Source organism: Chanodichthys erythropterus, chromosome 14, assembly GCF_024489055.1.
Source record: "Chanodichthys erythropterus isolate Z2021 chromosome 14, ASM2448905v1, whole genome shotgun sequence".
In the NCBI taxonomy this organism is placed as follows: Eukaryota; Metazoa; Chordata; class Actinopteri; order Cypriniformes; family Xenocyprididae; genus Chanodichthys; species Chanodichthys erythropterus.
In genome coordinates, this window is record NC_090234.1 from 15,896,695 (window position 1) to 15,924,049 (window position 27,355).

Below are 27,355 nucleotides of genomic sequence, written 5' to 3' on the forward strand. Positions count from 1 at the left end.
TGCAAGTTTCAGCCTGACGCAGTTATCAGTTTCAGGTCTAGCACAACGTTGCCTCAAAATAGCAACACGCCAACAATGCAACTGAACACACCTAATTTTCAGACCATAGGTGATGGGCGTGAGTGCATTTGCTATTTAAACAACGTGGTGCAGTATTTTTTGTTATTTAAAGGGCACGTTAGCAATATGCTAATAATATTGAATATATTATAGAATATATATTTTTTGTCTTCATATGGTTTCTGTAGGAGGACAAACATGCGCGTTCGTCGGCCAGAGGGATAAAAATAGCCAATTTAGTTTCATATTTATATTTAAACATTAGGCTATAGAGCCTATATTATTTGTTAAATTTCACCTATGTTGATTATGAAAAGTGAATAGCATGAAGGATGCGCATATGTCAGGAGACATGCAACTGGTCAGACTTGAGTTTGTCCACTTCTTTAAGTTTTGTTTTATAGTAAGCCTTTCTTTAAAGTGAATTTCGTTTTGTAGAAATTGTATCTTAATTTCAATCACTGTTTCATCAACCAATTGCCTATATTTAATAAATAGGAAGAAAACCAAAAACGTCGGGTGGCATGTATTTAAGTGCGTAAAAAACGAACATGTTTCTGTGGCCTTTGAATAAGGCTGAAGCAATATTCTGTTTTTAATGAATTTCTTAAATAAATAAATATAAATTCATTCTATGAATCCGAACGTATGTTTACATGAACGCTAAATAAAGTGATCGGGTTAATGTGTGAGCGTTTGTCACAAGTTTCAAATCAGTATTGATTTTTTTTTTTTTTTAATCGCAAGCTGACTTTTTAGTTATTTTTATTTATCCATATAGCTGCCTGTTACCATGCCAGGTTATTTCCAAATTATATTTTTTTTAATCGGTTGACCGGTTCAGGTTGTAACTGCAGTTTTGCCTTGTTCTTATCTCGTAGATTTACTTGAATTGATATTGTCACGTAATATTATATTAAATAACGTAATTTGAATGTGCCATACCTTGACTTTTTGTGAACTGACGCCACTTAGGGACGGTCCATAATTTTTTTTCCCTCCCAAATTAAGCCAGTTGAAAAACACGGGATGATGCGAATTATTCTAGCCCACCCACCATCCACTTTCTGCCTCCGCCACTGACTTACAGCCTGTGTTGCTTTTAATTTTTTTGCGGCTCCAGACAGATTTGTTTTTTTTTTGTTTTTGGTCCAATATGGCTCTTTGAACATTTTGGGTTGCCGACCCCTGAAATAGGGCCATATGTGTGTATAGCACAAAACATACTTCACATTTTACTCGTATGCGAGGGATAACGTACAGTGCGCGTGATGCGAATTTTGTCATCAGAAGAGTACACGCATACTGTACGCATAGGTCGCACATACACATTTATTATTTTTTGCAGTAATTAGTTTAACCACAAGGTGGCAGCCGTGCCCTGGGGGCGTGGATACACAAGATAATCGAAGAAAACTGCATAAACAGAACAGACCGGAACGCATGCAAGCTACTGCGACAATGGTGGCCTATATAGATGAGAGATTGTGTGAATAGGTTAGAAAGTACCCTCACTTGTACAAGTCTAGCATGAAAGAATACAAAGATATTTACATGGGTTGTAACTCGTCGAACACCTGTGAATGCGTACGAGTCTGTGTGCGTGCATATACTAGTGTTCATGTGTAAAAAACTGAGTATACTCAGGGCTTATAAGTTGCTTGGGGGCTTTGTTGCATCCTACAGATGATTATATAATACCTGACAGCCCATTGTTGTGTAGAAAATTACTAATAAAACAAATATGAATAGGCCTGTGCAAAAGAAGACACAAGATCATTTTGGATGGAACAAGGGTTTTCAAGTTTATTTGCTGTCAGTGTCATTAAACATAAGGAAATAAAAGTACAAAAATGTGTTTCATTTTTAAACAACAGTTCAGTGTCACACTGAAAATAATAAGGAACACACATTGAATAGTGAATCTACTCTGAATGAACAGTTACTGAGGAGAAAACATTTGATCTGACGTATGCTGGAAATATGAATGTGCTTATATGACTATGATTTTGTTGCTTTTTATACTGTGATTCAGTCAGAAGCACAGCATGCCCAGGTCAAATTTCACTTAAAGAATCAAAAGAAAAAAAATAGGGGAACAAGACTAATTCTTTATGTAAAGTAGAATTGATATTTTTTCCCTTAATTTCTTTCTTTTGATTTTCACGTGAAATATGACCCAGTCCTTGAGGTTTTGTGAGATTTCACTGTACAGTTACTATGAAGGGTGTAAAAAACAATTCACACACACTCCAGCATTCACACAGCTGTAGAAGAAAATTTCAGAAGTAGACGCATTTGACGGCAATAACAGATCTAAATATTAAAAAAAATAATAACAATAGCAATAAAACAAAACTAACAGTCAGAGAAATCTTATCTGCATAAGCTTCAACATCAGAAATCAGAAGTTACCAGTGTTCCAACTACAGTGCAATTATGACCTTGGCCATCAGAAAGTTTAATTTTTTTCCTTTTTTTGTTTTTGTTTTAATACACAGCTGTAAAACAATGTATAATATTGTGTTCATTTTACAAGTCATTCTACAAGAAACATACACAGAAAAGATCAGAGAGGACACAGAAAACACACCAATTGTTCATTTCTACAACAGAAATTGCAGCCCATGACAGTTATTTGGACATCCATGAATGTGCAGCTTATTTGTTTGACTTAATACCTAATAATTGAATCTACAAATGCTTTAGTCTACACTTATATTGGCTATTTAAATCAGATCATCGGTAATTAGTTTTTACATGAGCTCTGCCAGATCTGTGTTGTCAGGTTTGTTTTCATAATGAAAATTGTGCGTCTCCTGGAAAAACCATCACTTTTGATCATTTTACTATTACTAATGTACCAATTCAGGTGTGTAACACCGTTTACCTGAATTCTGCCATGTCTCTCTAAAAATCATTTTCAAATGTACAACAATTGTTTGATCTGCCATCTGCCGTGACATGATTTCTCTCACCCGCTCGTTGTCCGTGCACTTCATTGCTGGGGCGTCGCTGTCATCGGGAGGAAGTGATACATTCCACGGCGCGGTACAGCAGAGGATAATGTCAAGTGTTCATATGCGCGTTTGTGACAGGTCGCTGGTGGCGCTTCGTCGTCTACGGCATGCACGGATACAGATGCTCTTCAGCAAACATTTCTCCCAACAAACACCACGTATCATGTTGATTATAAAATACCTGAATTTTTCTGACGCATGATTAAAAGAATAAAGAGGAACCCCTGGAAAACAGCAACAGTTTGAGCTTATCAAGTGTTCAGATTATGGCTATACCACGTCTCTTAGGCCGGGTGCACACGGTACAGCTTTATCTGTCCTGCAGCAAGGGTTAGTTCACCCAAAAATGAAATTACTCACCCTCATGTCGCTCCAAACCCGTAAGACTTTCGTTCATCTTCAGAACACAAATGAAGATATTTTAAATGAAATCTGAAAACATTGATCAGCGAACAACGAAAGTCTTGCGGGTTTGGAACGACATGAGAGTGAGTAATTTTCTCTTTTGGGTAAACTATCCCTTTAAAGGCCCGTTCACTTCAAGAACAATAATTATAAAGAGAACTATAACAATAACTATATTAGCATCCACACCAACGAACGATAATGGTCTTTTTATTGTAAGCTCAAAGTGTGTACAACATGTTCTTGTTGCATTTACACAGCTTTAACCAGCAGATGTCCTCAGCATGTTTTGAGTGAATAGCTAGTGTAATCGATCTCATCTAACAGTGAGTTTAGCTGACGAAGTCAATATAGGGATAAAAAAAATCACTGCAACTTCAAAGGAAGCAAGACAATGTTGTCAAATCTAGCGCAGGATACCTGAGGTCATTTATATGTTGCACTGTTAGCTAGCCTGGCATAATGATCTCATCGTTAATACTTCCACCATTTAATCCTATGGTATGACTGATTCCCATATATCCATTTTCTTTAAATTATCCTTGTGAATTTTTCTGGACCTTGGCGATTCACTTCTCTGCAATGTTGTCTGATTGTCTGTCAGTTCTTTATCGTTCAACAGCTGGAAACAAACATAGTTTCTCAATATCATTATTGTTTTAGCTGTGGTGTGGACAGCGCTATTCTTTTATATTTCGAACAATTTTTATGACTATATCTTTATCGTTATCTTTATAGTTATCGTGCTTGGTGTGAACGGGTCTTTAGTCACCTGTACGATATTCATCTTAGCCTAAACTTGGGTCATGATTGACAGCATGGACTGGTTTCGTTTACTAATTGCTCTAATGTTTCCAAAATGAATGCTAACAAATAGCTTTATCATTCTGGACCCAAAGTTTTAGACAGAAAAAGCTGAAAGCATAGGGCCTTTTCACATTCTGGCATTTCCTTTATTTTATTTTATTTATTTTTTATTTAATTATTTTAATTTGATGATATATTAATATTATTTTATTTTAATGTAACATTGAATGTAATTAAATAAAAATATTACAGTTACGATACACTATACATTAAGGTTCCATTTAATATTATTGATAAAATGATCAAACAATGTACCATTATTAACTAACAAAGATTAATAAATACTTTAACTAATACATTGCTCATTGTTTGCTAATGTACTTTAATGCATTAACTAATTACCTTATTGTAAAGTGTTACCAATAACTGTAATATTTTTGTTTAATAAAAATTACATTAAATGTTACATAAAAATATAATACTAAAATTAGTTCAAAATGAATTAGAAAAATCAGGGTTAAATTGTGTAGCCTATTCATGCTGAAAGAAATGTTTTACCCAAGATTAAATGAAATAAAAATCGTAGCATGTGCACCCGACTTAAGTTTGTTCACACCATACAGAATCCCAGACGGACTGCCATTAAACAATAGCTTTGATTGATAGCTTAATAAGGTGGTCTCATCCACACTGAGAGTGTTTGTGTCAGGATGTAGTACATTATACATTACAATCTACATTGCCGCACCACAGATGATCATCCCTCGGTGAATATTAGGGTCCTCAAAAGGCCTTTAGTAATACTCATCCATATCAAACACACACATCTGAAGTCTTTGAGTTCGGACCCTAATGCTCATCAGAGGGTGGACAGCGAAACAATACAGGACAAAGTCGGTTTGTGTTTCCTGTTGAAGGCACAAGCTGATGTCCAGAAAATCTTAGAGGGTGATGCGGGCACAGTGATGTTTGAGCTTACAGGGAAGAACGCCTCTGTTCAGCTGGTAAAACTCAACTAGTTGCAGCAGGTCAGTGAAACGCGTGTGTCCGTCGTCCAGACTGTAGAAGAGCTCGCTGTTTTCTTCAACCTGACACAGTCACACACACATTAAGAACGTTACATACCAACACATATTTTACATTTTTACAGCATTATATGTACAAATCTCATTTTTTGCAAGAGCTATTAGATTTGTCTGTATATGATCCTCTTAGATAGATAGATAGATAGATAGATAGATAGATAGATAGATAGATAGATAGATAGATAGATAGATAGATAGATAGATAGATAGATGGAAAAATAAACAAAATAGAAAAACAGATAGATAGATAGAATAAACGATTGATTGATTGATTGATTGACAGAAAGATAGATAGATAGAAAGAAAGAAAGAAAGAAAGAAAGAAAGAAAGAAAGAAAGAAAGAAAGAAAGAAAGAAAGAAAGAAAGAAAAGCTGAAAATAGATAGACAGATATATAGATAGATAGATAGATTAAACAATAGAAAGATAGATAGAAAAATAAACAGAAAATAGACAGATAGATTGATTGATTGACGGACAGACAGACTTATATAGATAGATAGAAAAATAAACAGAAAATAGATAGACAGACAGATATAGATTAAACAATAGAAAGATAGATAGAAAAATAAACAGAAAATAGATAGATAGATAGAAAAATAAACAGAAGATAGATAGATAGATAGATAGATAGATAGATAGATAGATAGATAGATAGAAAAATAAACAGAAGATAGATAGATAGATAGATAGATAGATAGATAGATAGATAGATAGATAGATAGATAGATAGATAGATAGATAGACAGACAGACAGATAGATATAGATTAAACAATAGAAAGATAGAAAAATAAACAGAAGATAGATAGATAGATAGATAGATAGATAGATATAGATAGATAGATATAGATTAAACAATAGAAAGATAGAAAAATAAACAGAAGATAGATAGATAGATAGATAGATAGATAGATAGATAGATAGATAGATAGATAGATAGATAGATAGATAGATAGATAGATAGATAGATAGACAGACAGACAGATAGATATAGATTAAACAATAGAAAGATAGAAAAATAAAAATAAGATAGATAGATAGATATATAGATAGATAGATAGATAGATAGATAGATAGATAGATAGATAGACAGACAGATAGATATAGATTAAACAATAGAAAGATAGAAAAATAAACAGAAGATAGATAGATAGATAGATAGATAGATAGATAGATAGATAGATAGATAGAAAGATAGATAGATAGATAGATAGATAGATAGATAGATAGATAGATAGATAGATAGATAGATAGATAGATAGATAGATAGATAGATAGATAGATATAGATTAAACAATAGAAAGATAGAAAAATAAACAGAAGATAGATAGATAGATAGATAGATAGATAGATAGATAGATAGATAGATAGATAGATAGATAGATAGATAGATAGATAGACAGATAGATATAGATTAAACAATAGAAAGATAGAAAAATAAACAGAAGATAGATAGATAGATAGATAGATAGATAGATAGATAGATAGATAGATAGATAGATAGATAGATAGATAGATAGAAAAATAAACAGAAGATAGATAGATAGATAGATAGATAGATAGACAGACAGATATAGTTTAAACAATAGATAGATAGATAGATTGATTGATATATTGATTGATTGATTGATTGATTGATTGATTGATTGATTGATTGATTGGCGGGCAGGTGGACGGACGGACGGACAGACAGACTTATATAGATAGATAGATAGAAAAATAGACAGACAGACTCACCGGTACAATCTGAAAGTGTTTGATTTTCTGTGTATGGCACAGTGACAGAACAAATGTCCTCGGGTTACTTTGGCTGTCCCTCACCAGAAACACCCTGGGAAGAGAGATCATTACAAACACAAGTGCTTCAAAAAACACCCGTTCATCAAAACAACTGAAGTTAGGGATCATAAATTCCCTAATCTTTTGTCATAAAAAAATAGCATTATTTATAAAGACTTAAATGAACATACCCATCGATGAGGCCCTGCTGAGTGATTAATTTTTGAGCCTCGTCCCGGGACAGTTTACTGTGAAACCACGGCTGAGCCACATGGATGGCTAGAGAAGGGAATGACATCATGTCAGAAAGAAGGAGGATCATCATGTTTTTTTTTTCTTTCTATATTTGTGTTGAGGTGTGCTTGCTGACCTATGTTGGACATGGAGCTCTGAGAGGCGGACGGACTACCATGAGAGCTCAGTCTGTGGCAGCTTTTCCTCTGGAACAGAACACACACATTAAACACTTGTTACACACTGCATTACAAAGCACACAGAGCATACAACATACAGCATAGTATACACTCCATACTGCCTACTATGTTTTTATACTAAGTGAAACAGTAGGCATTATCCCACACCAAGTGTTTCAAACAGAATGATACATTGTTGCCTGTTATTATTCATTTTTAAAATTGCCTGAAACAGTCTATTTTGAATTGCCTGAACAGTCTTTAAGGCTGTAGTTCGGTTTGTTTGGTCTGGTGAAAAAACAAAACAAAAAACATTTAGTCCTGATCTGATTAGTGTTCAGATTGGCAATTTTATCACCCAACCTTAAGGCATAGGGATACATTCACAACCTGATTGGTCGGATTTTATAACATTGCCGAACATCCAAAACAATGCTGTGTGCTGGGATAAATGTGCTTGTTGTGTGTGTGTGTAGCCTGAATATGATCTGTGAACTCGTGAAGAGCTTATAAAATGTGCAAAGGAGTCAAAACAGTGGCGGAAATCCCTCTGATCTGCTGTGAGTAGACATGCGTCTGATGCCTGTGATGGGCAATCTCGCGGCTATGACGAGAAAAACCGATATGCATGAGGATGAGGAGTCCTTTTTAGGGTCTCATCTTCCTGTTTTTGGTTCGTTTACATGTTTTTGGTCCATGTTGCATTCATATATCATTCGAACCACACCAGAGTTCGTTTGGAAGCGGACCGAGACCCATCTTTTCAGCGGTCTTGGTGCGCACCAGGGTTCGGATGGCAGCGTTCACACATGTTCAAATGAACCGCACTAACAGAGCAATCGCACCAGGGTTTGTTTGAATCCAATCAAATGTGACAAGTGTGAACACACCCTAAAAGTTAAAGGACCAATTCAGAGACTGTGATGATGCAATGTTGTGACTACTGTGTGTTGTGTGTGTGAGGACGTTACCCTCCATGACAGGCCCTCTTCCACAGCCACCGACAGCGCCTCTGACGGATTCTCTATCACCCGACTCTTGTGTCCTGAGAAGTCCATGGCCACCAGGGAGTTCTCAGAGATGCTCCTCTGAAAGCACACACAAACATATAATAGTGAATCTGACGGAAAACATGCACAGTGACACCACTAACCCTAAAATTTACATAAACCCCGCCCCCGAGAACACACATCAAAGGGGGCGGGGCCATGTCGGCTGCTTTAGAGAAGAGGAAGAGTTGTTGTAGTATAGTGTTGTTGTCATGCCGTCATTTTACGCCGGACTGCTTCACAAACGAGGGTCAATTCAACACAAAAGATGAACGTGACGGCACATGCTAGTGGATGAGTTGAATCAACTCCACAGCAACTACATCAATTTATCCACTAACCATTCAGAAACGTCCAGTTTCATTCTAAAAGTTGTAACTTCTTCCTGAGTCTCTCCATCAGTGTCGACTCCGGTTTGAACAATGTAAGGCTGAACACCGTTACTGACAATCCTCATTTTGGCTGCGTGAGATTCTCCAGCTTTGTTGTTGTTGAGCTGTTAAAGCTCCGCCCTCTTCTGGAAAGGGGTCTGGCTAATTCGCATTTAAAGGGACACACACAAAAACGGCGTGTTTTTGCTCACACACAAATAGGGGCAAATTTGACAAGCTATAATAAATGATCTGTGGAGTATTTTGAGCTGAAACTTCACAGACACATTCTGGAGACACCAGATACTTATATAACATCTTGTGAAAGGGGCATTATAGGTCCCCTTTAAAACAAAACATTAATCTGGTTCTCAGTTCTCAGACCTTTCTGAGTCGAGACAAGTCACATTTATTATTATAGCACATTATGCAATATAGAGTTTCAAATCAGATTCATGGTATTAAACAGCAAAATAATAGTATCATCATAAAACAAAAATTGACAATTGTTATTTTTTTTAATGTAATTTTGCAGTATTTATTGTAAATTACATTATTATTTTCTTAACTCATGTGCCCTGGTAATCTTTAATCAAAATAACTTCTTCTCCCTCTTGCATGCAGCGACATCTCTTCTCTTCTTTGATGATGTGTTTACTGGCACAAGGGCGGAGCAACCAACCTGTCACTCACATGAGATCCACCAATAGCAAACAACAACCATCTAATTAATTCCCCATGGACAAAATCAAGTCCCATCCTGCCTTTTTCTTGTTCTAAAAGCCATGTCACTCAGATATACATCACAGACTATCGCAATGTCTGTTTCATGCCAACTTTAAAGTTGTAAAAAACAATTATAAAACAAATTCAATTTCCGCTGTAAAGCAGCTCTACAGAAGATAATGTCATTAGATCATCTAGGAATTCTACGAATCTCAGTCGTCTGAGATCATCTACACATTCAGAGCCAGATTTGATTTGCTCTCTCTCTCTCTCTCTCTCTGATGGAGCAGAAGAGGAATTTTGTTATTCTTATACATGAACACTGGTTACTTTGTTCAGATGCTCTTAAGGATTTTGAGTTGTGGGGGGCTTATGGCTGTGCTGGTTTTCAAGAGCACACTCACTTATCTAACAAAAGAAGCATTTCCTTTCCACAGTGATCCCTATAGTGAGAGAAGCAGTGACTATGACATCTGAAAGGTCCTTAATCTCAGCCATGTGTTCGTATCCATACAAACGCACTAATACACAAGCTGTGAGGGTTTACAACACTGGATGACAGAATCATTCCACAAAGACACAACAGCTTCACCTCATTCTGCATCAACTGCTTCTTTGTGTTTAGGTAACAAAGTGAAGGAAATAAATAAGGTACAGACACGGAGAGCTGAATCTCACAAGACCTCATCCATGTCATACTTTGCCCCCAAATCAAAAGAAATAATAAATTATATTTTATTTGAATGTGAAGCTCATTTTTTAAATGCTGCAACTGATTTGCATTGTGACATTATTTCCATGATGAATAAAGAAAAGTGGCTGTGGCCTCTAAACATATGGAAAACAACTTATTGTTTTAATCAATTGGATATGAAAATAATTGTATTGTTGATTACTATTTTGAAGTGTTGTGTTCTGACGTAATGTGTGGAGAACAGAAGTGAAGGAGTAAACAGGATGGATAAAGTTCATTACTTCTGTCTCGTGTGCTTTATTGCTTACTAACTCCTGACAGATAATGTAATAGTGTATATGGAATAATTAATTTATTGAGAGCATATGAGGAAATATGCTAAATTGTCATTGAAAATAATGTCTGCTCTCATTACAGTATTGCAAAAATGTCATTCTCATAACTACAAAAAATAATAAAGTATTCATATATCATGGTAGTGATTTTGTACTGCCTTTATTCTTATTTACAATTTAAAAAGAAGATTGACAGTATTTTTTGATACTGTCACAGTATAGGAAAGGGAATCTAGTAGAAAAATCTAGTAAAATCAAATTAAATATTAAAACATATAATACAAAATAGATGCATTACAGCAATGAAAATTTAGGGGAGAAAATGTCTTTAATTGGAATAATTTCACAAAGCAAAAATGACTTCTGTTTCCTCAAGACCAAGAAAACTGAGAATTCAAAGTTCAATTTTAAAAGTAAAAGAATAAGTAAAAGAAAATTTTTTATCTCACAATTCAAATTTTTTTTCCTCACATTTGTGAGTTTATATCTCATAATTCTGACTTTATATCTGACAATTGCAACTTTATATCACGCAATTCTGACTTTCTAACTCGCAATTCTGTGATATAAAGTCAGAATTGCGTGATATAAAGTGAGAATTTTGAGTTCTAAAGTCAGAATTTTGAGTTATAAAGTGAGAATTTTGAGTTCTAAAGTCAGAATTTTGAGTTATAAAGTCAGAATTGTGAGTTCTAAAGTCAGAATTGCGTGATATAAAGTCAGAATTGTGAGTTATAAAGTCAGGATTGTGAATTATAAAGTCAGGATTGTGAATTATAAAGTCAGAATTGTGAATTATAAAGTCAGAATTATGAGATATAAACTCACAAATGTGAGAACAAAAAAATTGAAATGTGAGATAAAAACTCAGAATTATTGGCTGTTTTATTCCAAAAGAGAAACAAGCTTCCATAGAAATATTTAAGTTCCCCACACAAAATGTTCACTTATTCACCAAAAAATGTCTTGAAATTTTAAGCTTAAACCTTTTTGAGTTTAAAGTCTTCTTAAAACAATAAAGTGTGTTCTGATGAAAAAAGGATGTGCTGAGCAAAAATGACTTCACTGCTGATTTCCATTGTATGACTGTAACATGTGTTTATGCTTATCATGGAGCTTCTCAATTCTTTAATCATTCTGCAGTGCTAAACATACATCACAGTCTGTGTCTGGAGCTCACCATTGGAGAACTCTTCTGCTTCTGATACGGCTGGATGAAGTTCTGGTAAAGCTGCATGCCATACTGTAAATAAACAAACAAACAAACTCATTATAGCTCTTTTCCAACATACTGTAAACTGCCTACATAGGCATTTGTAACTTGAGAAGCTGCAGTTAGCTGTTTAATGGGGCGAAATCTGAACAGATTTAATTTAGGCTTTTATTCACATATAAGCATTGATCAGCGAACATAACAAAAGCTCAGCAGTACTTGCTTGATGTTTGAGAACAAACCTCATTGGTTCTTATGCTTGAGCTTCCATTTGCCAAAACTGAATGCTGTAAACACTGTTTGCTGATCAATATTTATATGTGAATAAAAGCCTAAATTAAACCTGCTCATAAAGCGTTCATCAATCTATCATACACCCAGTGCGACAAGTGTTCTTTGCTAGTTTCAGCCCGACGCAGTTATCATTTTCATGTCCTGTGCCACGTTGTTTAAATAGCAAATGCACTTGCGCCCATGGGCGTGCTGGTCTGAAAACGAGGTGTGTTCAGGCGCATTGTTGGCACGTTGCTATTTTGAGGCAGCTGAAATAGACTGCACCATTGACCAACAAAAACCTGCTCTAAAGTCAATGGTGCAATATTTGTTTTGTTATTTATAGAGCATGTTAGTATTATGCATCTATATGCGGGTGCACAGGGACACACAGCAACACACAAACATGTGAAATATTAAAAATAAAAGGATTACAATGTAAAAGATTATTATTGTGTGCATAAAGATAAAAATGCTTTGGTGGAATCCGGCTTTAACCTTGCGCACGAGCAGATCCATTTCCTCACTAGAGAAGTGTTCAGTTTTTTCGCTTGCAAATTACATCATGTAAACAGCGAATCCGCCATGGCGCGAGTGTAACTGACTTTTAAAGGGAATAAGAGATGAGACTTTGATTGGTTTATCGCACATTACGCCCAAAGCACACCCATTACTCATTAAGAGACTAGGTACAACCCTTTTGGACCATGCACCAACCATTTTTCCCATCTTTTCCCAGCCGTGCGATTTAGACCATGAGCTTAGATTGTTAAAATGGGGCTCTAAGTGTCTTGGATTATACTGCTAGATTCATATGGATTTATTTATTACGTTTCGAAGCATCAGAGTTTTGGGTGAATAGACTTTCAATGGAGGCACAGAAATCTCTCAGATTTCATTATAATATCTTCATTTGTGTTCCAAAGATGAACAAAAGTCTTATGGGTTTGGAACAATATGAGGGAGAGTAAATGACGACAGAACCTTTATTTTTCTGTGAACTAACTCTTTAAGCTAAAAATATACTTTTTTTTTTTTTTTTTTTCATATACAGGAGGAACTGTAAAAGACAACTTCCATTATTGATTGCTATCAGGATGTGAAGAGAGTTTCAACCAGTATAACAAAAAATGCCTACCCTATCTTTAAAATGCCGCCTATATAGGTAGCTCAATAGGTTTTAACACAGATTGGGTTTCTTCCAAGGGATCAGCATGATCACCGTCACTAGGGGATACAATGGCAACAAACCTCACAGAGAGAGAGAGAGAGAGAGAGAGAGAGAGGGAGTTCTCACCTTGAAGAGGCGCATGGCTGTAACCCAACACGTCCTGGTTTGCTCATCATCTGCACAGAGCAGTTTCAGGTCACGTGCAGAATTTGACTTGCTTGCCTGGATATGAAGAGACATCAACCCTTTAGAGCTCAGTTTTCTTTTCAAGAGTCCATTTAATGCCCTTTTACAAAGCCTTGATTTTGTTTTTAGGCTCTACTAGATTATGTTTCCATGTTTGAATGTTCAAGAAACACATTTTTTTCACATATTCTCCATTGTTGCAGCTCCTCTCTTCCCAGTCCGTCAGTAACGCTCTGGGGTGCATTTCCCAAAAGCATCGTTAGCCAACTAACATCGCAAGTTCTGTCGTTACTTACATAGTTACGATTTGGTGTATCCCGAAACCACAGTTCAAATGAACATTCACAAACTGCATCGCAAACTTGTGTGGTTGAAACGACAGCTCTCGAGCTATGGTTAGAAGCATAGTTTCTTGTTTTAATGACATGTGGACTTAATCGTTATCTTGAGCAAAATAAGCAAGCTGACATTAAAGGTACAATATGTAAAATGTTTGCAGTAAAATATCCAAAAACCACTAGGCTAGTGTTATATATTTTGTCCAGCTGATTACTAACAATATCTCTAATGTTTTCAACTACTTGTAAATCATAAGAAAATTCCAATTCTAAACCGTGACACGGGGCAGTGCAGTCGCCTGTCAATGACGTCAGTTACCTTTGTTACCGCCTTTACTGACGTAGAAACCACATGACAACAGTGCCGTGGACAAATGCGGAAGTAGTGTCTAGCGTCCAGCAAACCACTAGCTTGCTTCAAGCAGTTCCTTATTTACTTCTTGCACGTTTTATGGTGGATTGTGTAACTTATTTAAGGAACATAATTACTGTTTACCATCTGCCGCTGGTTCTGTCGACAAGGACAGCTCCCGTAAACTCATGACCGGAAAAGCGGAAGCGGCGCCGGCGACTGTGTCATAATAAAAGTCCCGCTGCTCGTGAGGCGTGTGTTGATCAATCGCTCCAGCTCCTCGTTCAGCTCCCGCAACACTCGGTCCTGTTCTGCTTCATACTACAATAACATTAATAATCACATCCACGAACATGAGTTCTTCCAGACTCCAATCCCTGTTCTTTTGCACCGTCCGTTGAGATGGAGACCACATGTCCCAAATTTCCGCTCTAAAACTTGGCGTCATCAAACTACGCCTTTGGTTTGAATAGGCTTCTAGCGAACTCTAGCGGAAAAAAAATATCACAAATTGTACCTTTAAGTACAATGTATATCTTTTATTTTGAATATATACAAATGTCATTTATATATTTTAGTTTGTCAAGAGATTTAAAGCACTTTTTTTGAAGAGTGCGCATGTGCGTACGTGCTCTAGTACGTAAGAACAAGCATTTGATTTAATCTGGAAATAAAGCAAAATAACTGAGGAAAATGAGAATTAGTCCTCTAATGCCATGTCTATAATTTATAGCAGAAATTCTAGCATCAATTCAATCTCAAACGGATTCATTTAAAGAAGTTATTACTGCGTGACGTCATTCACCAACGTGGTTGAACGACAGGTTTACGACAATACGGTTTCGGGAAACATTCATGATTAGCTAGTTGATCTGTTCAACGATGCATCGTACTATGGTAGTTCAGCAGCGAGTTACATCGTTGTTCGGGACACGCACACCTGTTTAGTTCCTGTCTCTATGAAGCTCCTCCTTCTGAAATTCTCAGTGTGCTCTGATTGGTCGGCTAGATTAGTGTGTTGTGATTGGTAAAGCGCTTCGAGTGTGTTCGGGAAATGCCACGCCCCTTACCTACCTTACTACCTACCTCAACCAAGCCCCGCCCCTTAATTTTGCATATGCCTTGGGTGGGAATTATTTAAATGAGGAATACTGTGTCCTTTTTTGCACAGATCTCTGACATATTTCATTCCTGCCATTCTGTGCTCTAATAGTTTTTACTCATTTTGTCATTTTATATCTTATATTTTTCTTTCCTTGTACACCTTTATTTCATTTTTAATTAATTGATCTGTTTATTTATTTTATCAGTATATTTATTCATCCATTTATCAATTTCCATTTTATGTACATTTTTATGACAATTTTTTAATCATTTTTATGCAAAGCACTTCAAATTAATATTGTACATAGTGTGTGCTATATAAATAAATTAGCCTTGTATTTCCTAATATTTTTTATGATGCTAAAGTGTATAATTGATCAGCTTTGCTAAAGTTTCATGTGTCTTGTATCACTACACTCTTTCTTTCTCAAATAATAAAACAGCAAGCAATATTACACCTCCATTTATTTATTTACTTAGTAAGTATCCATATGATAAGCGGTGCAATGGTCATTATTGCAAAATAACTATTATCCTTTAACTCATAGAAAGATATGTTTTAAAGATATTTTATTAATTTTCCCAGCCACTCTCACACGTCAGAGCAGAGATCAATGTTTGTAACACTAAAGACACAATACAAAGTTCACGAAAGATAAGAAGCCAGACAGATTGTTTGATTGCAGTTTTATAAAACCCACAATAAACAATAAATCTGAGACATAATGAGGCTTATTAAATCATAAAACCACTGGTAACACTGACCTCGACTGCTGTGGTCATGTATAATTCAGTATTACAGTGTGTTTGATTATAAAACATGCACAAAAACTAAAAAAGAAACTGAGTGAATGAAAGTCTTTGCATTGAATTACCTTCACACAGAAGCCGTAGTCTGTCGGGGCGCCGTAAACCTTTTTGGCTGATAATAACGAGTAGACGTCGCTGTCACTGAACTCTGCAATGAACTGTAGGTGTCGGGGTTCCTTCAGAAGAGAGAAAATAATAATAGTATTAGTAATAATTCAACATTAAAATAGGAATTACACATCCAAAACAAACTTCATTGCTATTTATTTCTAAATAAACTACTAAATTAGCTACTAAATCTACAAAACAAATAAATGAAACAAGTTTTCTTCTCTGTTATCCAGTTCATAATCAGAATCGTTTTTCCAAAATGTGTAAATATTTACTACAAATATATGCTTTAAGACAATGTTTACATATTATGATATAGAGATAAAAAAAGAATGAAAAATGGGCTGCATTTATTTGATTAAAAAAAAAAAACAGTAAAAAAAAAGTAATATTGTGAATTATTATTACAATTTAAAACAACTGCTTTCTATTTGAATACATTTTAAAACAGTGATTCTCAACTGGTGGGTCGCGACCCAAAAGTGGGTCGCAGACCTGTTTTGGGTGGGTCTCGGTAAGCTGGTCAAAAAAAAAAAAAAAAAAAAAAAAATTTATGTGCGTCTCATGTTTGATTGGTCTTTTATTTGAAAAAGGGTTTATTTTGACAGGCATTCGTCAGAGACGTGCGGTAGTTTACTATGGTAGCCATGGTAACCATCGCCATGGTAACCATCCTGTGTTGTTTTGACATTCAGATTCGAGATGGCGAAGCGCAAATATGACCCAAACTATTTAAAAAATGGATTTTCGTACATTGAGGATAAAAATGGACAGAAACCCCAGTGTGTGCTTTGTAGTGAAGTGCTTGCCAATGAGAGCATGAAACCGTCCAAACTGAAGCGCCATTTAGAAACAAAACATCCCGCATCGAAAGACAAGCCGGTGGAGTTTTTTCAAAGACGTCTCCAGGAGCTGAGGGCATCACAAAAGTGTCTGACAGCGTCTTGCTCCAAACAAGAACAAGCTCTTCGGGCATCTTACCTAGTAGCTCACCGCATTGCAAAGGCCAAGAAACCCCACACAGTAGCCGAAGAGCTCATTTTACCTGCTGCAATGGATATGGTAAGAGAGGTGCTGGATCAGTCAGCGGCGGATAAACTGATAACCATACCACTTTCCAATGATACCATAGCTCGGCGGATTGAAGACATGTCTGGTAACATAAAACAACAGACCACAGCCCGCACCCAGGCAAGCCCTTACTACTCCTTACAGATGGACGAATCGACAGATATCGCTAACCATGCCATTTTATTGGTTTATGTGAGGCATGTGTGGGACGGTGATTTGCAAGAACAATTTCTCTGCAGCAGAGACCTCCCTACCACTACAAAAGCAGAGGACATTTTTAACACCCTGGACTTGTATTTGAGCTCACTGGGCCTCAGTTGGGAATATTGTGTGGGAATCACCACTGATGGAGCTGCCTCTATGACCGGGAAACATTCCGGTGTGGTGAAGCGAATTCTGGAGAGGGCACCTAACGCGACGTGGAACCACTGCTTTTTGCACCGAGAAGCGCTGGCGGCTAAGAATATGGTACCTTTACTTGATGAAGCTTTAACAAATGTCATCAAAGTGGTGAACCACATAAAACGGAGTGCAAAAAGTAGCCGTTGCTTTTCACATCTGTGTAAAGACCTGGGCTCTGAGCACATGCAGGTGCTGTATCACTCAGAAGTCCGCTGGCTGTCGAGGGGCAAGGTGTTGTCACGCTTTTACGAACTTAAAACAGAAATCGCCACATTCCTCTCAGAGACTAACTCCCCGTATGCAGAACTGTTTGACAACGAAATGTGGCTCGTACGAGTTGCATATCTTGCTGATATTTTTGAGCACCTCAACACATTAAATGTATCGATGCAAGGGAGAGGACACAATATATTTGAACAGTCAGACAAAATTGCTGCGTTCAAGAAAAAGATCTCACTGTGGCTAAATCATTTATCCAAAGACAGACTGGACATGTTTCCCAACTCTTGCTATGAAGCACAGCAGCTGGACAGTGCGGCCAAAAATAACTTGAAACAAACTTTAAGGGCGCATCTCACTAAACTTCAAGCTCGGTTTGACGACTACTTCCCAGAGAAACAAACAACCATGGACTGGATACGCGACCCCTTCGGTATCAATGTGGAAAACATCACGTTGCCAAGCAACGAAGAGCATCAGCTGGTGGACCTGTCATGTGACCTGACGCTGAAAAAGAGATTTGGTGAGGTAAGCCTTTCCCACTTCTGGTGCAGCGATGTGATGACTGAGTATCCATCCCTCGCCACTTTAGCAGTCAAAACGATCTTACCATTCAGCACAACCTATTTGTGTGAAAGTGGCTTCTCTACCTTGGTCCAGCTCAAGTCAAAGCAGAGAAACAGGTTGGACACTGAGCATGATCTGAGAGTAGCTCTGTCTACTGTCACCCCAGACTTTGAAACTCTTATCAAGAGTAAAGCACATCCCCAGTTGTCTCATTAACTTCCACAAATGACCTGGTTAGGTGAAAACTTTATTTTGAGTGATTTTGACATTGATTTTATTCACTTTTGTACATGCAGTTGTCATGGTCCTCCTTAGTTTCTTATTAATTTGCTCATAATGCAGTGAAAATATCTTGTTTTGTGGCCTTGTTTATTTTGAGTGATTTTGACATTGATTTTATTCACTTTTGTACATGCAGTTGTCATGGTCCTCCTTAGTTTCTTATTAATGTGCTCTGAATAGAGTAAAAATATCTTGTTATGTGGCCTTATTTATTTAATTAACTTTTGTACATGCGGTTGTCAGGGTCCAGTTACTTATTAAGCTCTGAAATGCACGTTGTACGGGATAATATATGTATGTATGTAGGGTTATGTTTTTAAAAAGATGATATATGAGTGTTTTCAACAGTTATTTTTGAATAAATAAATTTTGTTGGTTGAATTCTAAAAAAGTGGGTCGCGACTTAATGACCATGGGAAAATGTGGGTCCCAGGGTGGGACCAGTTGAGAACCCCTGTTTTAAAATATAACTTATCCATGATGCATAATATATCGGCCACCATATATCGGTATCAGCCGATTTTTAATGTTATCGGCTGATACCGATATGGTGGCCGATATATCATGCATCATGCATAAGTTATATTTTCATGCATAAGTTATATTCTTATCGACCTGATAAGAAAATGTGGCCAATATATTAAAGCCAATAAATAATGGATTATTTCCTTCAGCTGAGACACTTCAGATGTGCACTGTTTGCAATGATGGTTTTGAATTGCTTGAAATATGATTAATATCACTTTATCATAAAAGGAAAATACAGTTTAGTTCAACATGTGCAGCGCAATTCTGTCATATAAGCTACATAAAATTATAATAAGAACATTATAATCGTGTTCGTGTTTATTTTAGGGTCTTTTAACTAGTTGCTTATTGGCATGCATATTAACAGAATATTGGCTATGTATTAGTACTTATTAATCACATACTGTATTAATGCCTTATTCTGCATGACCTTATTCTACATTCTTAATCATACCCAATACTTAAAATTAACAACTAACTTACTAACTATTAATAAGCAGTAAATTAGGAGTTTATTGAGGGAAAAGTCGTAGTTAATAGTTTATATGTGTTCCCTATACTAAAGTGTTACCACATTTAATATAGAATATTAACTTCAGAATGCCATCTATCATAATATAGTAAACGTGTGAGGGTATATGAGGGGCGCGTGTGCTCACATTCCTGTCCAGCGTGAAGTTCCAGCAGTAAGCCTGCTGTAGCGCGGAATAAATCCAAACATGTGAGATATGAACGGCATCTCACAGACCGTCAGGACACGAGCGACACGCATGGAATTTGTAATGATATATAGAGAAGAGTATGTGTGACCGTTCACAGACATCTAGAGACAAAAGAGTTGACCTGTGCGCATGAGGAGGGAGTCTTCATAAAGCCACTGGGAATTCTGTGGAACAGGGTTAGAAATCAAAACATGATTCCTATTCAGAACATTTTCCTAGAATAGTCAGGCTGTGTTTCTTGCACTGGTTTGTTTCAAATTCAGCTTGCTTTGTGCCACCGCTGCTGATTTATACTTTCACATGCTTTCAAATTGGTTATCAAAAGTACAGAAGTATCTAAAGTGGGTTTAAGAACGTCTCTCAGCTTTGAACCTCATAGAATTTGTTATTTTACACGTTTGAACTCTTTTCCAGAATTTAAATCAGTGTTGAAACCTCAAACAGAGACTAAGGCTGCTGTCTTCTCGCCCGCTCAGAAACACTGAGGGTGTAATATGCATATCCATGGCAGGAGATAGCATGGAAATGTGTTGCAATGACAGGAGCCTTATCTCAGAAATACCACTAGTGAGGTTTTCATAGGGACATTCCATAGACATAAATGATTTTTAGACTTTACAAACTGTATATTGTATTCCCTAACCCTACATCTAAACAGAAAACATTTTTAGATTTTCAAAAAACATAATTTAGCATGATTTATAAGCTGTTTTCCTTATGGGGACCAAAAAATTTCCCCACAGGGTCAAAGGTTTTTTTTTTTTGTCCCCATAATGTAGGGCTTATCATGACACACACACACACACACACACACACAAAGCCAGGCATTGTGTCTCACATTTATAAGCCTCACCTGACTCGTTTCCAAACTCACAGAGACAGACAGACTAGTAAGCCAGACTAAGGTGTGGGCTCAAACTGGCAGAACTCTTTCACCTTTGACACAGAAATATAATGGCCAAAAAAACGGAAAATCTGATCTGATCTGAAACAGGTATGATCGCTTGGTCGAATCACTCAGCTGTTTCTTCAATACCTTTGTTTTTGTAAAAAAAAAAAAAAAAAAACTTTTTTACTTTTTGTTATATCAAGGTCACATTAAAGGATTAGTTCACTTCAGAATAAATATTTCCTGATAATTTACTCTCCCCCATGTCATCTAAGATGTTTATGTCTTTCTTTCTTCAGTCGAAAAGAAATGAAGGTTTTTGAGGAAAACATTCCAGGATTTTTCTCCATATAGTGGACTTCACCGGGGTTCAACGGGTTGAAGTTCCAAATGTCCTATAGAGCTCTACATGATCCCAGACGAGGAATAAGAGTCTTATCTAGCGAAATCATCAGTCATTTTCTAAAAAAAGTAAAAAATTATATACTTTTTAACCACAAATGCTCATCTTGCACTGCTCTGTGATGTGCCACGCATTATGTAATCATGTTGGAAAGCTCACGTGTGACGTAGGCGGAAGTACCGATCCAGTGTTTGCAAAGCGAACGTGCAAAGACTAAGTCAAACGGCCACGCGTGACCTTTCTAACGTGATTACATAATGTGTGGCACATCACAGAGCAGTGCAAGATGAGCATTTGTGGTTAAAAAGTATATAATTTTTATTTTTTTTAGAAAATGAGCGATGTTTTCTCTAGATAAGACTCTTATTCCTCGTCTGGGATCATGTAGAGCTCTTTGAAGCTGCACTGAAACTGACATTTGGACCTTCAACCCGTTGAACCCCGGTGAAGTCCACTATATGGAGAAAAATCCTGGAATGTTTTCCTCAAAAACATTTATTTTCTACTGAAGAGAGAAAGACATCTTGGATGACATGTATCCTTTTATTTATTTTAACAACTTTTCAAATGCTTTATGCATTTTATTGTTTCATTGGGTCTCAAACCCAGACTTCAAATTACTGACTATAAAAAAATTATTTAATTTTAATATATGTATTTTATAGTTATAACACAATAACTATAAAATACAATTACAATTGCTAGTGTGTGTGTGTGTGTGTGTGTGTGTGTGTGTGTGTGTGTGTGTGTGTGTGTGTGTGTGTGTTTGTGTGTGTGTGTGTGTGTGTGTGTGTGTGTGTGTGTGTGTGTGTGTGTGTGTGTGTGTGTGTGTGTGTGTGTGTGTGTGTGTAATTTGACAAATGTGAACATACAAATTCATTTCCAATCAAGCTGTTATTTAGTCAAATTATGCATTGAATATAATTTGTGTGTATTTATGATACATAAAATGCAATTTGAGATGTGGTGGGAAAAAGAAAAAAATGAAAAGTGTTTCATGAGAGTTTATTTTCTAAAAGTCCACAGGACCAAAAGTGCCCATAGAAACAGCCTGATATCATGAAGTGAGGTCCTCTTATGTCCTGAACAAAAGCTCTATTGTGGTTAAAAAAAAAAAAAAAAAGAGAGAGAGAGCAAGGGTAGTGCTGGTTGGCACAGTAGTGTGCAGGTACACAGCTCACCTGTTGTGTGACTTTGAAGGGTGTTACACAAAATCCAGCTCAACCAGTTCTACTGAGTAAAGCCCCATAAATCTGCACTGTTACTGTAGATCTGAATATCACATCTAGGCTGCATCAGATAAGTGTCAGAACAACAGCACCTGAATGAACTCAACGGCTCCTGATCTTCTGCATAATCTCAAAACTCAAGACGCATTTTAGACACACAGTTCACCTTTAAGGGATTGTAATAAGTAAGAGCAAGTGGTATTGTGAATGATTAAAGCTAATCCCTGCAGACTCTGTGGCATTGAGATCAGAGGATGGAGAGTTTTAGCAAGCCAGAAACTGAACGCAGAGCAGGTGCAGCATCGGCTATGTGACGGATCTGAACCCACCTTTGATGTGCCCTTGTTGGAGAAGTACAATCCTGATCTTCTTAACACAAAGTAGAACTTCTTCCATGATTTCCTGCCATGCTCTTTGGCGTGGAGGTACCCGTGAATCTCAGGACAAGAGCTGGAACTGAGAAACGTCTGCAGGAGGAACGTCAGACACAACAAATTCAAACAAACCCTTAATCCAACTCAATTAAAGATGCACTAATTCAGTTTTATACAACAAGTTCTTTCTTGTTCTTGAGTCTGATTGGCTGAGAGCCATGCGATATTCTAGTGATAACAGATAGGTTAAATGTTTGCCCAACCTGCTGGGTAGTTTTATTTAAACCAACTATTGTTTAAAAATTGCTATATGGCTAGCTTAAAATGAACCCAAAATAGTTGGGAAATTAAAAACCAGATGCAATTAGAGACAACAATATTAGAAAAAAGGTGAATGTTTATTAATAAGCTTTAATATTTTATTAATATAAATTGAATAGTTTAATAGTTTATTAATATAAATTTATTAATAAGCAATTTAATAAATGTTTATTGTTTAATAATTATTCATTGAACATTAATAAATGTTCATTTCCAACATACTTTGGGTTAATTTTAATTAAGCAATACAGTAATTTTTAAACAATAGTTGAGTTAAATAAAACTACCCAGCAGGTTGGGCAAACATTTAACCCTACCGCTGGGTTAAAAGAACCCAATTGCTGGGTTTGTCCATTTTCAACCCAACTTGGGTTGTTTTTAACCCATCATTTTTTAGAGTGTACCTTTTCACCGTTTGTATAACTCCGCTTGAAGCGACTGTCATGGCAGCCGAGCAAATCCACCGTATTTTTTACAAATACTAGTTTTAAGGCGAGACACAGGTGAATAGGGTAAAAAAATTAACTAATACATATCACCATACTACCCCATGTGATTGATTACATTAAAAATTGCAAACATTTTTTTGTATTACAAGTTTTCTAAAATGTTATGTTTAAATATGCAAATGAGGCGTTATCTAATTAAATATGCGCTAATTTGCATACATTTCTAGAACAAAAATCTGGTTTAATTTTTTTTTTGTACATATTAAATTCAAAGGCTTTTACAGAAGGAATTTTGGATATCTCTTTTTATCACTCCATAAATCAGAAAATACTATCAACAGCCAGGAAAAAAATGTATATTTTCACCATTTTTTTAGGAATAAAATGTTGTATAAAATCAGGCAAATTATATATCAACAAACACTCTAAAAATGCTGGGTTAAATAGGGACAAACCCAGGGATTGGGTTGTTTTCACCCAGCCATTTTTTTTCAACCAATTTTGGATTTATTTTTTTAGCCAGCAATATAGTAATATAGTAAAAGGCATGTTTTTGCTCACCCCCAAATAGGGGCAAATTTGTGGGGTATTTTAAGCTGAAACTTGAACAGACCAAAGACTTATATTACATCTTGTGAAAGAGGGCATAATAGGTGCCCTTTAACCCAACCTGCTGGGTTTGTCCATATTTAACCCAACTTGGGTTGTTTTTAACCCAGCATTTTTTAGAGTGCCTCTGTAAAAACCTTCAGAATATAGATAGTAATAAAACTGTAAAGTTTGGTTCATGTAAGTTCTGCTGAAGTGGAGATTTCTGACTCAGAGCAGAACAAAAAACTAATTTTGAGAAAATGGACTTTAAAGATATTTACTGTAATTGAAATGTATAGACGCAAATAGATAAAGTGCTATAAAATATACACTTGAAAGTGTATTTTGGATGTTTTCTTTCCACCAGTCTGAAAAAACACTTTATGAAAAGCCAAAAAGTGCAAAATCTCAAAATTGACAGGTGCCTGAAAAAACAGTGTTTTTGCCTGTAGTGTCTCCCCTTAAGAGTTTTGTAGGTGAGAATGTAGTTGTTTAGACCTGAAATATGTGACTTATATTTAATCATAGAGACTATTTTACAATTTAGACGTTTATGGAGATGCAAGCTCCAGGCCGTCAGCGGTCGTTCAGTGCTCGAGTACCCGCCGAGAACAGCTTCATCTCGGCCAGTGCTTCAGGGATTGGCCGCTGGCTCTTATAGTGGTTAAACACTATACTATACTAACTATAACTATACTAACTCTCTCTCTCTCTAATACTGTACAAAATACAATGAGTTTCAATGGAAGGACTCAACATTCCTTCGTTACTAGTTCTAAAGTGATGTTTTAGAATTAGTAACGGAGGCTTGGTGAAACTGTCAACTTGAGATTTGAATCTGTGGCGGAAGGAAGTAGTTCTGCACAAAAGAGGGTTCTAAAGACACTCTGTTGTTATTTCTTATTTATTTACACACTCATGCCATTGAGAATTGTATAAACACAATATCACACTCGTAGTTGTGCGATATGGCTGTATATCAGCATCATTACCACACTTAATAATAATAATATGAAGATCATCACCTGTATGAGTTGTGAGTGGTTCATGATTCCATTGGTTTCACTCGATATAGACACCATGTGCTCTGGGAAAAAGTCCTGCAATGACCCAAAGACCATGACACACACATAAATACAATCTCCATCATCTTCACACAAAAAAACTCTGAGGTGAATTTCATTTGTAAGCAAACAACTACAAAAATGTGCCTGCTTCACTGATTTTTAAAGCTGTTTACTGTCTGTTTCTGCCATTTCTCAAGACACCCATTTCAGAGAAATCTGTCAGGTATTAGGGACATTTTATGTGTGCTATGAAAGAAATTCATTAAAGCACTTTTGTTAAATCTGCCGTTAGGATCGGTGACCTTTAAAATCACAGGATTTAGTGTTCTGTGTTTGATTATTTAGGCATTACCTTGAATTCTTAACCAGTTCAATTAAAAAGCCCTATTGTGTGTCTCTGTTTCAATCTTTAATGACCTTGAATAGGTAACTCTGGATATTCGGCTAAACTTCAGCAAATCAATTATACATTACCAGTGAGGCGTGTACACACAAACACACACACACGTTGGGTTTCCAAGTTTTATGGGGATTTTCCATAGACATAATGATTTTATACTGTACAAAATGTATTTTAAATCCCCTAACCAGAGATGTTCACAAGTCCCTGCGGTCAAGTCTCAAATCAAACATTTGTTCTACTTTATTTTACAAGTTATTGTAATTAACAGTGTATTTAAATATCAAAACAGATTACTTTTACTTTAAAATTGTCTAAACGAACAAACAAAATACTACTTAAGTCATTTTTATTACTTTTTAACTTTAAACAAAATTATACCATTTAGAACTACTGCAAGGAAAAAAGTGCTGTGTATTTTGGGCTATATGAGTTGCCGTAGTTTGCTGTAGATCTCAAGCAATGCTGGAAAATATAGTCTTCCAGTGAGCGCCGGCGGTAACAAAACCTATATATAGACAAGCGTTACAGTAAACAATACGATGAACAACATTTTCTTTTGTGTGTCGCGTTTGTGATAAGGCAATATATTAACGCACTGTGACTTAATAAAACGATCTGTGGATAAAAGTTGGACGGACAGGGTCATAAAATGCGCATGCATGGAAGTGCTCGTTCTAGCCAAATATAATTTAACATGGTAAATCTGGATATTATATGCATTATCAAATACTTGGGCAAAAATAAATAAAAACATGAAAAGGACATGTACTTCTTGAAAATGGACCACAAGCAAGCCTCTGCAGCTTCCCTTCAGATTAACTGATTGCTTTTCAAATAAAATGACAAAGTTTATCGCAAGGTAAGGCTTGGCTTTATTGTTATTTCTGTCAGGACCACTATCGTCAAATATGATAATGCATAGAGTTTATATTGGCGGTATGGTTCTGTTCTGGGCAAGAACTCCCTGCGCATCCATGCAGCCTAGCATGGATAAGAGCAGGGAGAGCAGCAATAAACCCCCTAGTGTAAACAGAACAGGACCAAGTGTAGATATCGTTAAATGTCATGATTTAACGTACACATATTTCGAGAATTACTCTGATTCAGGGGAAATAATAAAGCCAATACTGACTGAAGAGAGGAGGAGCTGGGGATGGAGGAGGGTAATTTGCTCCTGAGAAATAGCTGCTGATAATACTGAGGAGCTTATATATAGATAGCGTAATAGGCGTCGTATTCCTATAGGTAGTAGCAAGTCACCTGGGAGTCAGCTGATGCAAGCTTGACTGACATGACCTGCCAGAACTGATGCTAACGCTAGATTGTTTGTTTTCTAATGGGTGATGAATTTGCGTGCCTTCAGATGCGTCATGTGCTCGATGGCTTTGTGTGTTTAGAGATGATTTGTGATATTCGCTGCTGCAGCACATATTTGGGAATGAATAGATGGTAAAATGTGATGTTTCGTGCCATCGTGTGGGGTAGTAAATAGAGAACGTAATCGGGAATGTCACGCCAAAAGACTTGTATTTTTA

General features: G+C 36.4%; 1 protein-coding gene across 5 annotated transcripts in view; it reads right to left on the minus strand.

Annotated features, from left to right (window-relative positions):
- Positions 1-1,839: 1,839 nt before the first annotated feature.
- Positions 1,840-27,355, minus strand: part of grb14 (growth factor receptor-bound protein 14) — a 112,275-nt gene continuing 86,759 nt past the window's right edge. For all 5 annotated transcript variants that reach the window (XM_067409354.1, XM_067409355.1, XM_067409353.1 and 2 more), the window contains 10 exons: positions 25,376-25,450; positions 22,945-23,082; positions 16,258-16,368; positions 13,529-13,624; positions 11,926-11,988; positions 8,542-8,658; positions 7,528-7,597; positions 7,349-7,436; positions 7,116-7,209; positions 1,840-5,380 (listed from right to left, as the gene is read on the minus strand). In XM_067409354.1, coding sequence (XP_067265455.1) covers positions 5,234-5,380; positions 7,116-7,209; positions 7,349-7,436; positions 7,528-7,597; positions 8,542-8,658; positions 11,926-11,988; positions 13,529-13,624; positions 16,258-16,368; positions 22,945-23,082; positions 25,376-25,450 — 999 coding nt within the window. In that variant the 3' untranslated portion in view covers positions 1,840-5,233. The remainder of the gene's footprint in view (positions 5,381-7,115; positions 7,210-7,348; positions 7,437-7,527; positions 7,598-8,541; positions 8,659-11,925; positions 11,989-13,528; positions 13,625-16,257; positions 16,369-22,944; positions 23,083-25,375; positions 25,451-27,355) is intronic.